General features: G+C 40.6%; 1 protein-coding gene across 1 annotated transcript in view; it reads left to right on the top strand.

Annotated features, from left to right (window-relative positions):
* The window catches only part of LOC113138270 (CUB and sushi domain-containing protein 1), a 950,854-nt gene that overhangs the window by 589,250 nt on the left and 348,740 nt on the right, over positions 1 to 12,864 (top strand). Inside the window, exons 11-12 of the mRNA XM_033325108.1 lie at positions 2,341 to 2,444; positions 3,943 to 4,055. Of these exons, the coding sequence (XP_033180999.1) occupies positions 2,341 to 2,444; positions 3,943 to 4,055 (217 nt within the window). The remainder of the gene's footprint in view (positions 1 to 2,340; positions 2,445 to 3,942; positions 4,056 to 12,864) is intronic.

The raw sequence follows: 12,864 nt of genomic DNA, 5'->3' as shown, positions 1-12,864 counted from the left end.
CCTGAACCCAGGCTGAGAGCTGGTTCCACAGGAGAGGAGCTTGATAGCTAAAGGCTCTGCCTCCCATTCTGCTTTTGAGAACTCTGGGAACCACAAGTAGGCCTGCACTCTGAGAGCGAAGTGGTCTATTGGGATAATATGGTACTATGAGGTCTTTAAGGTATGAAGGAGCTTGATTATGAAGGGATTTGTATGTGAGAAGAAGGATTTTAAATTCTATTCTATATTTTACAGGGAGCCAATGAAGAGAAGCCAATATAGGAGAAATATGATCTCTCTTGCTAGTTCCTGTCAGGACTCTGGCTGCGGCATTCTGGATTAATTGGAGGCTTTTTATTAAGATATTAGGACATCCAGATAGTAATGAGTTACAGTAATCTAGCCTTGAGGAAACAAACGCATGGACTAGTTTTTCTGCATCATTTTGAGACAGGATGTTCCTAATTTTGGAAATGTTGCGCAGGTGAAAGAATGCAGTTCTAGAAATTTGTTTTATGTGTGAGTTAAAGGACATGTCCTGGTCAAAAATAACTCCAAGGTTTTTTACAGTAGTGCTGGAGGCCAGGGCTATGCCATCTAGAGTAGCTATAATTTTAGAAAAGTTATTTCTGAGATTTTTAGGCCCAAATATAATGACTTCTGTTTTCTCCGAGTTTAAAAGTAAAAAGTTACTGGTCATCCAAGCCTTTATGTCAGTTAGACAGGCTTGAAGTCTGGTTAACTGGTTTGTGTTAACAGGTTTAATAGATAGATATAACTGAGTGTCATCCGCATAGCAGTGGTAATTAATAGAGTGCTTCCTAATGATATATCCTAAAGGAAGCATGTACAGGGTGAACAGAATCGGTCCTAGCACAGAACCTTGTGGAACTCCATAACTAACTTTTGTTCGTGTGGAAGGTTCATCATGGACATGAACAAACTGGAATCTGTCCGATAAATAGGATTGGAACCACTTTAACGCTGTTCCTCTGATACCAATCACATGCTCCAGTCTCTGTAATAAGATGTTGTGGTCAATGGTGTCGAATGCTGCACTAAGGTCTAGGAGGACAAGTATCGAAACAAGTCCATTATCTGAGGCTAAGAGAAGATCGTTGGTAACTTTCAACAGTGCTGTTTCTGTACTATGATGTGCTCTAAATCCTGATTGGAAATCTTCAAATAGTTCATTCCTGTGTAAGTGGTCTGATAGCTGCTTAGCAACAGCTTTTTCTAGGATTTTAGAAATAAATGGCAGGTTGGATATTGGTCTATAATTAGCCAAGACACCTGGATCAAGACTAGGCTTTTTGAGTAAAGGTTTGATTACTGCAGTCTTAAAGGCCTGTGGTACGTAGCCTGATACTAGAGATAAATTTACCAAGTCCAATAAAGATGAGTTCATTAATGGCAGGGTGCCTTTAAGCAGTCTAGTCGGGATGGGGTCCAAGAGACACGTTGATGATTTCGATGAAGCAACTACTGATGTAAATTCAGAGAGATCTATAGGAGAGAAGCAGTCTAAACATAACTGAGGTCCTACAGATGATTCAAGAGCTACTGTAGCTACTGTAGCAATGTATCTATGAATTTGTAGAATGCCACTAAATAAAAGCATTACATTACATTAGACAGTTTACTTATTTCTCTTTGCTCTATTTCATAAAGAATGGATACATTTGGAATACCACTATTTCTGGATTTGATGGGACTAGCCTCACTTTACAACATTTAAACATTTTGTATTGCAAATACTTGGCTTGAATGACAATATATACTGTATATAGCAACCAATTTTGGAACTGGTGCTAAGGGAGTATGTGTATTGAAGTGCAGCACCACTCTTCTATTCTTCTTGCATTTAATAAAGGAAATTTAAATCTTTAGCCTTGTTGTACCTGAGATAATAGAAACCTGTTTCCTATTTCTTGCTCTGAAATGATTCTTCTGTGCTTTACAAAGTCTGACCTAAAGAGGCATAAAGTTATGGGACTGTGAGACTGGTATAGGCTGCTAGTCTTTTAATTAATTTTTTAATGCAAAATGCTGCATTTTAGTGTTACTAAGTTTGCTAACATGCAACCCTTGATTATTATTAATATGCAATATTATACAGCCATTGCATTGCTCAAGAGGCAGTTTGTGAAACAAAACTTCAATTACAATACAGGATGTTCGAAATCCCCCAGTCATATGATTAATGTCTGGGGTGGAAACATATAAACAATCCCTACGGGATCCAATAATAAATCTCTGTGATTCTTTGTCCATCTTTTTGATTTTTCTTTATCCCAACCTTGACATAAGACTGTGTTAATAAGTGTTTCTATGTTTGTGTTCTTATTTTTGTTTTTCTAGGTGATAAAGCTGTCATTTGAAGAGTTTGACCTGGAAAGAGGTTATGACACACTAACTGTCGGAGATGGAGGCAAGATAGGAGACACTCGAAGAGTTCTCTATGTGTAAGCACCACCTATCTATTCTAGTCTATAATATGGCCTAGGGGCTATAATCTTGTAGTAATATTGGCATGCCACAATGTGGAACAAGCTAATGGTGTCAATTAGATGGACAGTGGGAGAACATTGTTGTTGAATGTCATCCATAAGTGACAAATACCAACCATCAGCCACCTTAAGTTCCTAATAGTGGTGTGAATGTGAACAGAAAAAAAACCTTTAAGAAAGCTTGGTCCATTTTTTTTTAAATGACAAAGACTGTTGTTTACTAAAATGAACTTTTGGACTGTGGTTGCCAGTGCTGCATTGACTTAGAGTTTGACAAATCAACATAAGCGTGCAATTATTGATTCAGTCCACCCCCTATACATTGTCAATGTGTGGTATAGGCTGTCTCAGAGATGAACAGGGTAGGTATTTCATACTTTTCATTAGGGATATTAAGTAGATATGACAAAATTACAATGTGACTGAATTTGGCTTCACTAGTTTAATGTGATGCAGTATTATTCACATCTGCTACCTCACGTTCAGCCAGACTGTTGCTAAATCTTTCCAGTACCACTGACATTACTCTAATGCATAGGTTCTACCGATTTGGTGTTCACTCTTTATGGATGCTAACTGGTGGATTTGCTGTGGTTGGCTGTAAACTAAAACTAACTTGTTATATGTGTAGCCTAGTGATCCTGTATGTGTCCCTGTGTCCCTACTTGTTCACTGGTGTCATTTTGTTTACCTTAGCTATTTAGTTTTGTTTTGTCTTGCCAAAAAGTGTAGGGATAAAAAAACAAAAAACAAAAAAAAAAACACTTGGTTGCCACAGATTCAACATGCTTGCTCTGGGTTATCGCTAATGGGTCATAACCCTTCTTTACGCCTGTGCCCTAAAGAGAAATTTATGTACACCCAACTGGCATGGGCCCTCTCGCCCAAACCAAGTTTCTCAATCATGCCTGCAACATCAAGCATAAGCTGTGGTTCAGGCAAACTCTTCCCTAAGAACTGAACTGGTCTTTTAGTCAGCCAACTCAAGGGACTTCTGGGGCCCACAGCCCATTACTATTGTACTGAAAAGTACCTACCCATTCCAAAGTAGGAACTAAATAGTCCCCCCAAAAAGTAAACTATTATATTTCTCAGTTTCTGCAGTGCAGATACACAACACAGGTGAAATTTTCTCCAAATATTCCAAAAACTATGAAAAAGTTCCTTATTTCTGAAAGCACCTGTAGCCCACATTTCTGAACCATGTACACATTACATGGCATGTAATAGACTGAAAGATTACATTGTTAGGAGTATTTATATGATGTTATGTATTTAGATATATAAGTGATTAAAATATATATTAAAGCAAAAGTAGAAAGTGATAAACCAGTAATACTTATTAACAATCTCTGTGTGTGTGTGGGTGTGTGTGTGTGGGTGTGTGTGTGGGTGTGGGTGTGTGCGCATGTGCATGCATGTTTTTTTTAATATTGCATTTATGTGTCTTTAGGCTTACTGGCTCCACTGTCCCTGACCTTATTGTTAGCTTGTCTAATCAGATATGGCTACACCTCCAGTCAGATGATACAATTGGCTCAGCAGGATTCAAAGCAGTCTATGAAGGTATGGGACTGAAACTTACACACACACACACACACACACACACACGGGCATATAGGCTCACATAATGGAGTGTGAAAGTCATGGTGTTGCTGACATGGTGATTCAATAGTAAACAGAACTGCTGTTGTCCTTGTGTGAGTATGTATGCGACTGTGCAGTACAAGAAGATAAATGAATTATGAGACAATCATTTGATCGTTGTGCTTGGTTATTTTTCATATTATGACAAAGCTGACACCGACAGAGATAAATTTGACAAAACACTGAGTGAACGTGAGAGAGATATACAGTATATGTTTCTAAATACCTTTAAGTCAGAACAATCAATTCAGTATAATATATTTGATTACATGAGGCCTCTGTGGTTCTTTAAATTGAATTGAACCAAATAGAACTGCACTAATTTGAATTCAGTTATGACAAAAAGTGAGACAGGTAGAGTAAGAGGGAGGTAATTAGGTAAGTGTAAAGACAGCAGAGAGGACAACAAGAAATTGACAATGGGGCACAAGGAGACAAAAGGACAAATTAAGTGAGAAGAATAAGCTGTCAGAGAAACTCATGAGAGTGTGAGAAGAGTGTGTTAGAGGGATAAAGGCTGTGCTTCTGATTCCGCATAGCATTTTTTGAATTGGTGGTGTTGCTGACAGTATTGTCCAGGGTCATTTAAGTGGATCTTAACTACGTTATCAAAGCCGTGACTTGACAAAATGCAGCTCAGAAAGTAAAGGAGACTCAAACACAGTAGAAGTACTTAATGACCTCTAGATGATCTTTTCCCTAGGATAACTAAACAACCACCTGTGTGTGTGTGTGTGTGTGTGTGTTCTGCTCCATGTGTGATACTGTCACAGTATACAGTAGGCGTGCAACGGATCACAGTTGATCCATGATCCATGCAGATCACGACCCACGGTTCGGCATTCATGTGATCCACAGATTAATAACTAATTTTTTAAACTTGTAGATTAATCCTAAATAAATCCTTAAAGATCGCAGAGAAAAAGACATTTTTTTCAATTTTGCTTTTTAAGTAATTAATTACACAGATTTTATTTTTGTTAAAATCATAGGTTCTATGGGCTATTTTTGTTAAAACCAAACGTTCCCTGTTGTAGTGTTCTTGTAATAAATGGAAAGCAAATTACATTTGTCTCCTCCCCTTTTTTGCTGATCCAAAAAATGGTCCAATCCATGACCCAAAAACCATAATGTGATTCGAACCGTGAGTTTTGTGATCCATTGCACCAATAGTAAACAGTACCGGTCAAAATTTTGGACACACTTTACCATTGAATGAGAAAGTGTGATCAAACTTTTGACTGGTAGTGTATATTGTCACCATGTTACACCCTTTGATCAGTGTTACCCCTTGAAAGCTTTTAGGTTTTTGGCTCTGCTGGAAAATGCAACCATTTGAGAAATAAACTTTCTTGCCAAGAGTTAGAAGATTAATACCAATCTCTCAATGTTGTGTGTATGTGTATGTGCCTGTGTACTGTATGTAGGTGCGTGTATTGTTTTTGAATGTCATCGTGTGTTTGTGCCTTTGTGCATGTGTGTGTAAGAGAGAGAGATTTAAAGCAAGATTTAATATCATAAACACAGTACATTATGATAATTAAAGCTTTCTGTGAACTGCTGCTGTCAAGTTTCGAGGTTAATGACAGTTGGATGTAAATAATGTATTTTTTTAACCCATCAAAAGACTGAAAATTAGCATTTAACGTTTCTAAGACTCTTCTGTAGAATCAGTTCAGACCATGTTCATTTTTGACCTCAAAATGAATTTTGGAGTTCGTTATTATTTTGGATAAAGGATAGCTTGCTAGTCACTTATGGTACAGTGTTGCTTGTTTACAAGTGCTGCCTAAGTGAGAAGCAGTTAAATAAACCAACAAAGGAGGGATTTAAGCAACTGCATTACCACTTGTTAGTACTACAGCTATCAAAAACTACTGTTCACTATGACTGATTACCGACATTAAACAGGTTGCATTCTCTGCAAGTTGAGTTCTGTACCCTACCAACATGCATTTAAACCATCTGTGCTGGCTAATTATAGACCAATATCTAGACTACTGTTTTTTTCAAAGGTTTTAGAAAAAGTTGTTTATGCTCAACTGAAAGCGTTTTTGGATGAACATGAGATTTTAGAGATCTTTCAGTCCGGTTTTAAACCATACCACAGCACAGAGTCAACTTTAATTAAAGTTTTTAACGATATTTTTACTTGTTCTGATATTGGCGATTTCGTGGTTCTTATTTTTCTTGATTTATCTGCTGCCTTTGACACAGTTGACCACAACGTTTTGATTTCTCGCTTGCATGATGTTGTGGGTATCCGTGGTCTTGCATTGGAGTGGTTTAGATCTTATCTGGCAGAAAGAACTTTCTCTGTGGGTCTTGCCAGCTTTGAATCCTCCTCTGCTCCCCTGTCCTCCGGGGTTCCCCAGGGTTCCATTTTGGGTCCTTTACTTTTTTGCCTCTACTTGCTTCCTCTGGGTTGTATCTTTAGACAACATGGCATATCATTTCATTTTTATGCAGACGATACCCAGGTCTATTTTCCATTGAAGCAGAAGGAGGGATTCTCAATTGCACGTCTGCTCGCTTGTCTTGAAGACATTAAAGCCTGGATCACGTTAAATTTTCTTCATTTCAATGAGGCAAAGACAGAAGTAATGTTGGTTGGCTCTAGTGCCTCCAGTGTATCTTCTGGTGTTAATTTAGGTCCCTTGACATCGTATCTTAGACCACTGGTGACTAATTTAGGTTTCAAAATGGACAGGGATCTTAACTTTGATAAGCAAATTGGTGCAGTGGTACAATCCAGTTTTTTTCATTTAAGGCGTTTGGCAAAACTACGACCTCTAGTGTCAAAGCAGCACCTTTAGCTAGTAATCCATGCCTTTGTTACATCACGCCTTGATTACTGTAATGCTCTGTATCTTGGGGTTAGTCAGGTATCCCTTTCACGTCTCCAGCTGGTCCAAAATGCGGCGGCTCGTCTTTTAACTGGAACGCAAAAATACAAGCACATCACACCTATCCTGGCTGCACTCCACTGGTTGCCAGTGTTTTTTAGGTTTCATTTTAAGGTTTTATTATTTGTTTTTAAATCTTTAAATGGTCTTGCCCCTTCATATCTTACTGAACTCCTTCACCCTTATACTCCTAGCCGCTCCCTTAGATCAGCTGATCTCCAGCTTCTTGATGTACCAAAAACAAGGAGGAGGCTCCGTGGAGATAGAGCTTTCTCTGTTGCTGCCCCAAGGCTGTGGAACAATTTGCCGTTGCACATAAGACAAGCCCCTACGTTAGCTATGTTCAAAGTACAACTTAAAACCTATTTGTATACTCAAACCTTTGGACCGGCATGATAGAGTGAATATAGACTGTTTTTATTGTTTTTATTTTATAAAATTCTTAACTTACTTACTACTTAAAATTCTTATTTACGTATGTGTGTGTATGTGTATGTATATGTACATACCGGGTTCAGTTTGGGTGGCCTTCTGCCTCAACCGATTGGGGTGAGTGGATAGAGGAGAGAGAAAAGAAACAACAATAAGACACTGCAGGTTGGTGGGACCAGTAACTGCACTGTATATCAGCGATATCAACTGTATATCAGCGATATACAGCTCCAGGACCGGGGACACCTGCAGAGGCAGGTACAGAGAGAGAGAGAGGGAGAGAGCACAAACTAGGGGAGAGAGAGAGCACAAGGGTAGTGACATTCAATGGTGGAATATACATGTGAGGGGGGAGGAGAGGAAGTGAGGGGAAGGGAAGGGAGTGTTAGGGTTAGGGTTAGGGTAGGGGAGCTCAGTGCACTGATGGTCCTTGGGCAGTCTAGTCCTATAGCAGCATAACTATGGGATGGTTCAGGGTTACCTGAAGCCAGCCCTAACTATACGCTTTGTCAAAAAGGAATGTTTTAAGTCTAGCCTTACAAGTACAGAGTGTCTGCCTCCTGAACCCAGACTCGGAGCTGGTTCCACAGGAGAGGAGCTTGATAGCTAAAGGCTCTGCCTCCCATTCTGCTTTTGGAAACTCTGGGAACCACAAGTAGACCTGCACTCTGACAGCAAAGTGGTCTATTGGGATAATATGGTACTATGAGGTCTTTAAGGTATGAAGGAGCTTGATCATGAAGGGATTTGTATGTGAGGAGAAGGATTTTAAATTCTATTCTGTATTTTACAGGGAGCCAATGAAGAGAAGCTAATATAGGGGAATTTGATCTCTCTTGCTAGTTCCTGTGAGGACTATGGCTGCAGCATTCTGGATTAACTGGAGGCTTTTTATGGAGATCCTGGGACATCCAGATAGTAATGAGTTACAGTAATCTAGCCTTGAGGTAACAAATGCGTGGACTAGTTTTTCTGCGTCATTTTGAGACAGGATGTTTCTAATTTTGGCAATGTTGCGCAGGTGAAAGAAGGCAGTTCTAGAGATTTGTTTTATGTGTGAGTTAAAGGACATGTCCTGGTCAAAAACAACTCCAAGGTTTTTCACAGTAGTGCTAGAGATCAGGGCTATGCCATCTAAAGTAGCTATTTCTGTGGTTTTCAGGCTCAAATACAATAACTTCTGTTTTCTCTGAATTTAAAAGTAGAAAGTTACTGGTCATCCAGGCCTTTATGTCAGTTAGACATGCTTGAAGTCTGGTTAACTGGTTTGTGTTAACAGGTTTCATAGATAGATACAGCTGAGTGCCATCTGCATAGCAGTGGTAATTAATAGAATGGTTCCTAATGACATTGCCTAAAGGAAGCATGTACAGGTGAACAGAACCTTGTGGAACTCCATAACTAACTTTTGTGCGCATAGAAGGTTCATCATGGACATAAACAAACTGGAATCTGTCCGATAAATAGGATTGGAACCATTTTAATGCTGTATCTCTGATACCAGTCACATGCTCCAGTCTCTGTAATAAGATGTTGTGGTCAGTAGTGTCAAATGCAGTACCTTGAACGGCTGCTTGGTCTGGAGCTCTCCAGTTGTTTTGTTATTTTTGTTAGTTTGTCCTGCACTTTGTTTCTCTAACTTCTTAAGTTTCACTCGGGCTGAACTGCTAAGCATTCGGCAGCACTTCTCAAAAGCACAAACACGGGAAGCGTGCTGGTGCGTTGGTGAAACTTCGTCAGCGCGGCCTCAGGACAGTGCTGCCCAGCATATATCTGGCAAATCCTCCGCTCTCTACCCAAGAAGATGGACGAAGTACCCCTGCTTACCCGGATAAACAAGGACTTTTTGAACTCTGCTGCTCTGTGTTTCACAGAGACCTGGCTTAATTGAGCCATACCAGACAGCGCGCTCCATCTACCCAGATTCCTGCTGATCAGAGCGGACCGCAAATCAGACTCCACAGGGAAATTGCGTGGTGGCGGGACATGCTTTTACATCAATGAGAGGTGGTGTACAGATGTAACAGTGTTGAATAAGATTTCCTGTCCTGACCTGGAAGCGCTTTCATTAACTGTAAACCCTTCTACTCGCCGTGTGAGTTTTCCTCATGCATTCTGGTCAGTGTTTACATTCCCCCGCAAGCGCACATGTGCGACGCGCTGCATCCGCTGGCTGAAGAGATCACAAACACGGAGCAACAGCACCCAGACTCTGTTTTTATCATCCTCAGAGACTTTAATAAAGCACACTTGAGCCATGAACTGCCCAAATTCAAGCAGCACATCAAGTGCCCCACCAGAAAGGGGAATATTCTGGACCACTGCTACACCACAATAAAGGATGCATATCACGCCATCCCCAGAGCAGCTTTAGGACTCTCTGACCCTGGTCCTCATACCAACATACAGGCAAAAGCTCAAATTTGCTAAGCCTGTAGTGAGAACTGTTAAGAGATGGACCAGGGAAACAAAGCAGGAGCTACAAGCCTGCTTTGAATGCACTGACTGGGGTGTTTTTGAAGCTGCTGCCACAAACCTAGACGAACTCACAGACTCTGTTACATCTTACATCAGTTTCTGTGAGGATATGTGCATTCCCACCCGGACTTTTTTAACATACAACAACGACAAACTATGGTTCTCTGGAAAACTCAGACAGCTTTGTCAAGCCAAAGGAGATGCCTACAGAAGTTGTGATCGTGTTTTGTATAATCAGGCCAGGAACACACTAAGGAGATCAGAGCAGCTAAGAGGAGTGTTAGGTAAATTCTTTTAGCAAATAGACTCAGAGGATGAACTTCGGTAAGATTATATAGAAGTTTTACTTGCAAGGAGTAACAGTCACACAGCACCTTGGTACAGCATGAGGATCACTGGCTCTTAGCTAGGCAGCACATCATTTTAATACTGATACAAACAGACATGAAGGAACAGCTGCAGTGTACAGTTCAGGCCTGTTGGATCATTGTGTGGATTAAGTCTAAAGGGCATAGTCCCTAGTTGTGGTCAGGCTGCCGCACAGACAATACAATCAGAAACTCGCAGTTGCTGAGATGTGTAAGTGATCCAATTCAACCATTCATTTTTATCAGTGTAGCCCGTTTCTATATCAAAGGTCTCTTTGAGGGTGGTGAGGTTTAATACTGTTAAAATGGGGGACTGGGATGGCACCTCTTCAGGTTTGTCTGTACTTGGTGCCTTAGTAGGCTGGTTGGCACCAGCTGTCTCATGAAATGAGCGATAGAAGACCTTGATCTGGAATTGCCCCAGGGGATCAGGACCAGGAATATTGGCCCCCTAACACATAAAGGTCGGAGTCAATGGTGGTAGGGTCCTTGAGGGTCAAAAGTAATGGGTTACAGTGGCCTTTTGTGCAATGGGGAGGGGTTGTGCCCTTGACTGTTGAAAGTCGCTGCAAAAGGTTCTTTCCGTTATTCCACTTCCTGTGTGCTCGATATGGTTAATATCCCCACTGTTTTATTCCTATATTCCACCCATGTTGGACACCAGGTAGCTCCCACGAAAGTGGCAGAGATATACTTAGACACCCTGTTGGTTCTAATCAAACATCTACACAGAGACTTTCTTTTCTTTGTTCTAGGTTGAGCTCGTGACTTTTAGGAGATGCACACTCGATGCTATCCCCGGCTGCAGCCCCGAGTCTCACCCAGGACACTTTAATTTATATCTGGAGGTGGTTACATGACTTCCAGGCACTGTCTCACTTTACACAATAGGGGAGAGTTGAAACATAGGCTATCTTCAAAGTTCATACAGAGTTCACATCCATATAGTCACGTCTTGGTGATTTGCACAGAAAAACAGGAAACATCCTTAACTGTGACATGCCTGGTTGCACCCTTTACATAAATCTGTCTGCAAAATGACAATTCTCATAACACAGTCAGCGATTTACAATGCCCTTATTCTAACACACCCCTGTTAGCAGTTCTTGTTGCACCTTGTCACAACTGACCACATCACAAAAATCAAACTGTACAGTCTGAGTCTCATCAGCCCAAAAGATAAAAGTGGGCACGTCATTAGCTCTTTTTGTTCTAGGTTTTGTTTTTATATTGGTCATGATATTACCTGGCTGTCGCAATTCCTTCTCAAAGCCCCCCTTTGAGAAGGAATTGCGATGGGGGATGCTAGGTCTTATCTCAGTGGAGTTAGTAGCATTCCCTGGCTGTTGCAAACCCTTCTCAAAGAAAAACAAAATAGGTAAAACTATGATGAGTGATATAACAATCAACATGCTTATTGTCAGCCTTACCCCACAAAACAGTCTGAAGGAGTGCCAGGGTTGATATATTGGACTCTCCATGGCAACATGTACTTCTGAGCAGTCTTCTCCCCAGGTCACTCTACTCCTCACTCACCTAATTCCCCTGGGTGTGGTTGGTTTCTTCACTGGTTTGAGACGAGTGGTCCCTATTGGTTCCACCCCCCTTTGTAGCCAGACTTCACCACAGGTTCAGTTGGAGTTTAGAGTGAGTCCCTGCTGGTTTGACTTTTACCTTTTTGCAGTGTGTTAAATGAACCCAGGAAGGTCTTTCAGCAATTCTCACAACCATGGTTGTGGACAGCAATACTTGGGAAGGTCCTTCCCAGTGTGGGGAATGCCAGTGCTTCCTTTTTATGACTTTTACAAAGACCCAGTCTCCTGGTGTCACTCTGGAGTCTAGTTCAGGCTCAGGACCCTCCTGTTGTGCATTAATCACAGATACAACATTTTTGCCATATAATCAGCAATGGTCTCAGTCATGTGAGCATCCTCCTGAATGAATGGTTTTAGCTCAGGAAGATGATAAGGTCTACCATACAACATTTCAAATGGTGATAATCCGTTCACACTTGGTGTTATGTGCATGTGTAACATCACTATTGGTAAACACTGCATCCAGGTTTTCCCTGTCTCTGACATACTTTTCCTGAGCTTTGATTTGATTGTTCCATTTGTTCTTTCCACTAGTGCTGCTGACTGCGGGTGATAGGAACAGTGATATTTCACCTGGATTCCTAACACTGTAGTAAGATGTTTAATTACTTGGTTTACAAAATGTGTACCATTATCACAATAGATTTTCTCTGGATTTCCAAACCTGGGAATAATAGTAGTTGTCAGCGCTTTGGCTACTGTTAGTGCATCAGGATGCTTTGCTGGAAACACTTCAGTCCATTTGGTTAATGCGTCAATGATCACTAAACAGTATTTCTTTCCCTCACAGTTATTTAGTTCAATAAAATCCATGCAGACATGTTGAAAAGGATATTCAGGTAGTGGAAACTTTCCACTATTTCTTGTCACGATCTGTCCCTGTGGATTATTTTTTGCACAAATTTCACATTGTTGACAAAATTTTTTAGAGTAGTTTGTAAAGCCATAT

This window comes from Mastacembelus armatus, chromosome 3, assembly GCF_900324485.2.
Source record: "Mastacembelus armatus chromosome 3, fMasArm1.2, whole genome shotgun sequence".
Classification (NCBI taxonomy): domain Eukaryota; kingdom Metazoa; phylum Chordata; class Actinopteri; order Synbranchiformes; family Mastacembelidae; genus Mastacembelus; species Mastacembelus armatus.
The sequence above is the reverse complement of the archived record's forward strand: the minus strand, read 5'-3'. Positions and strand labels throughout refer to the sequence as shown.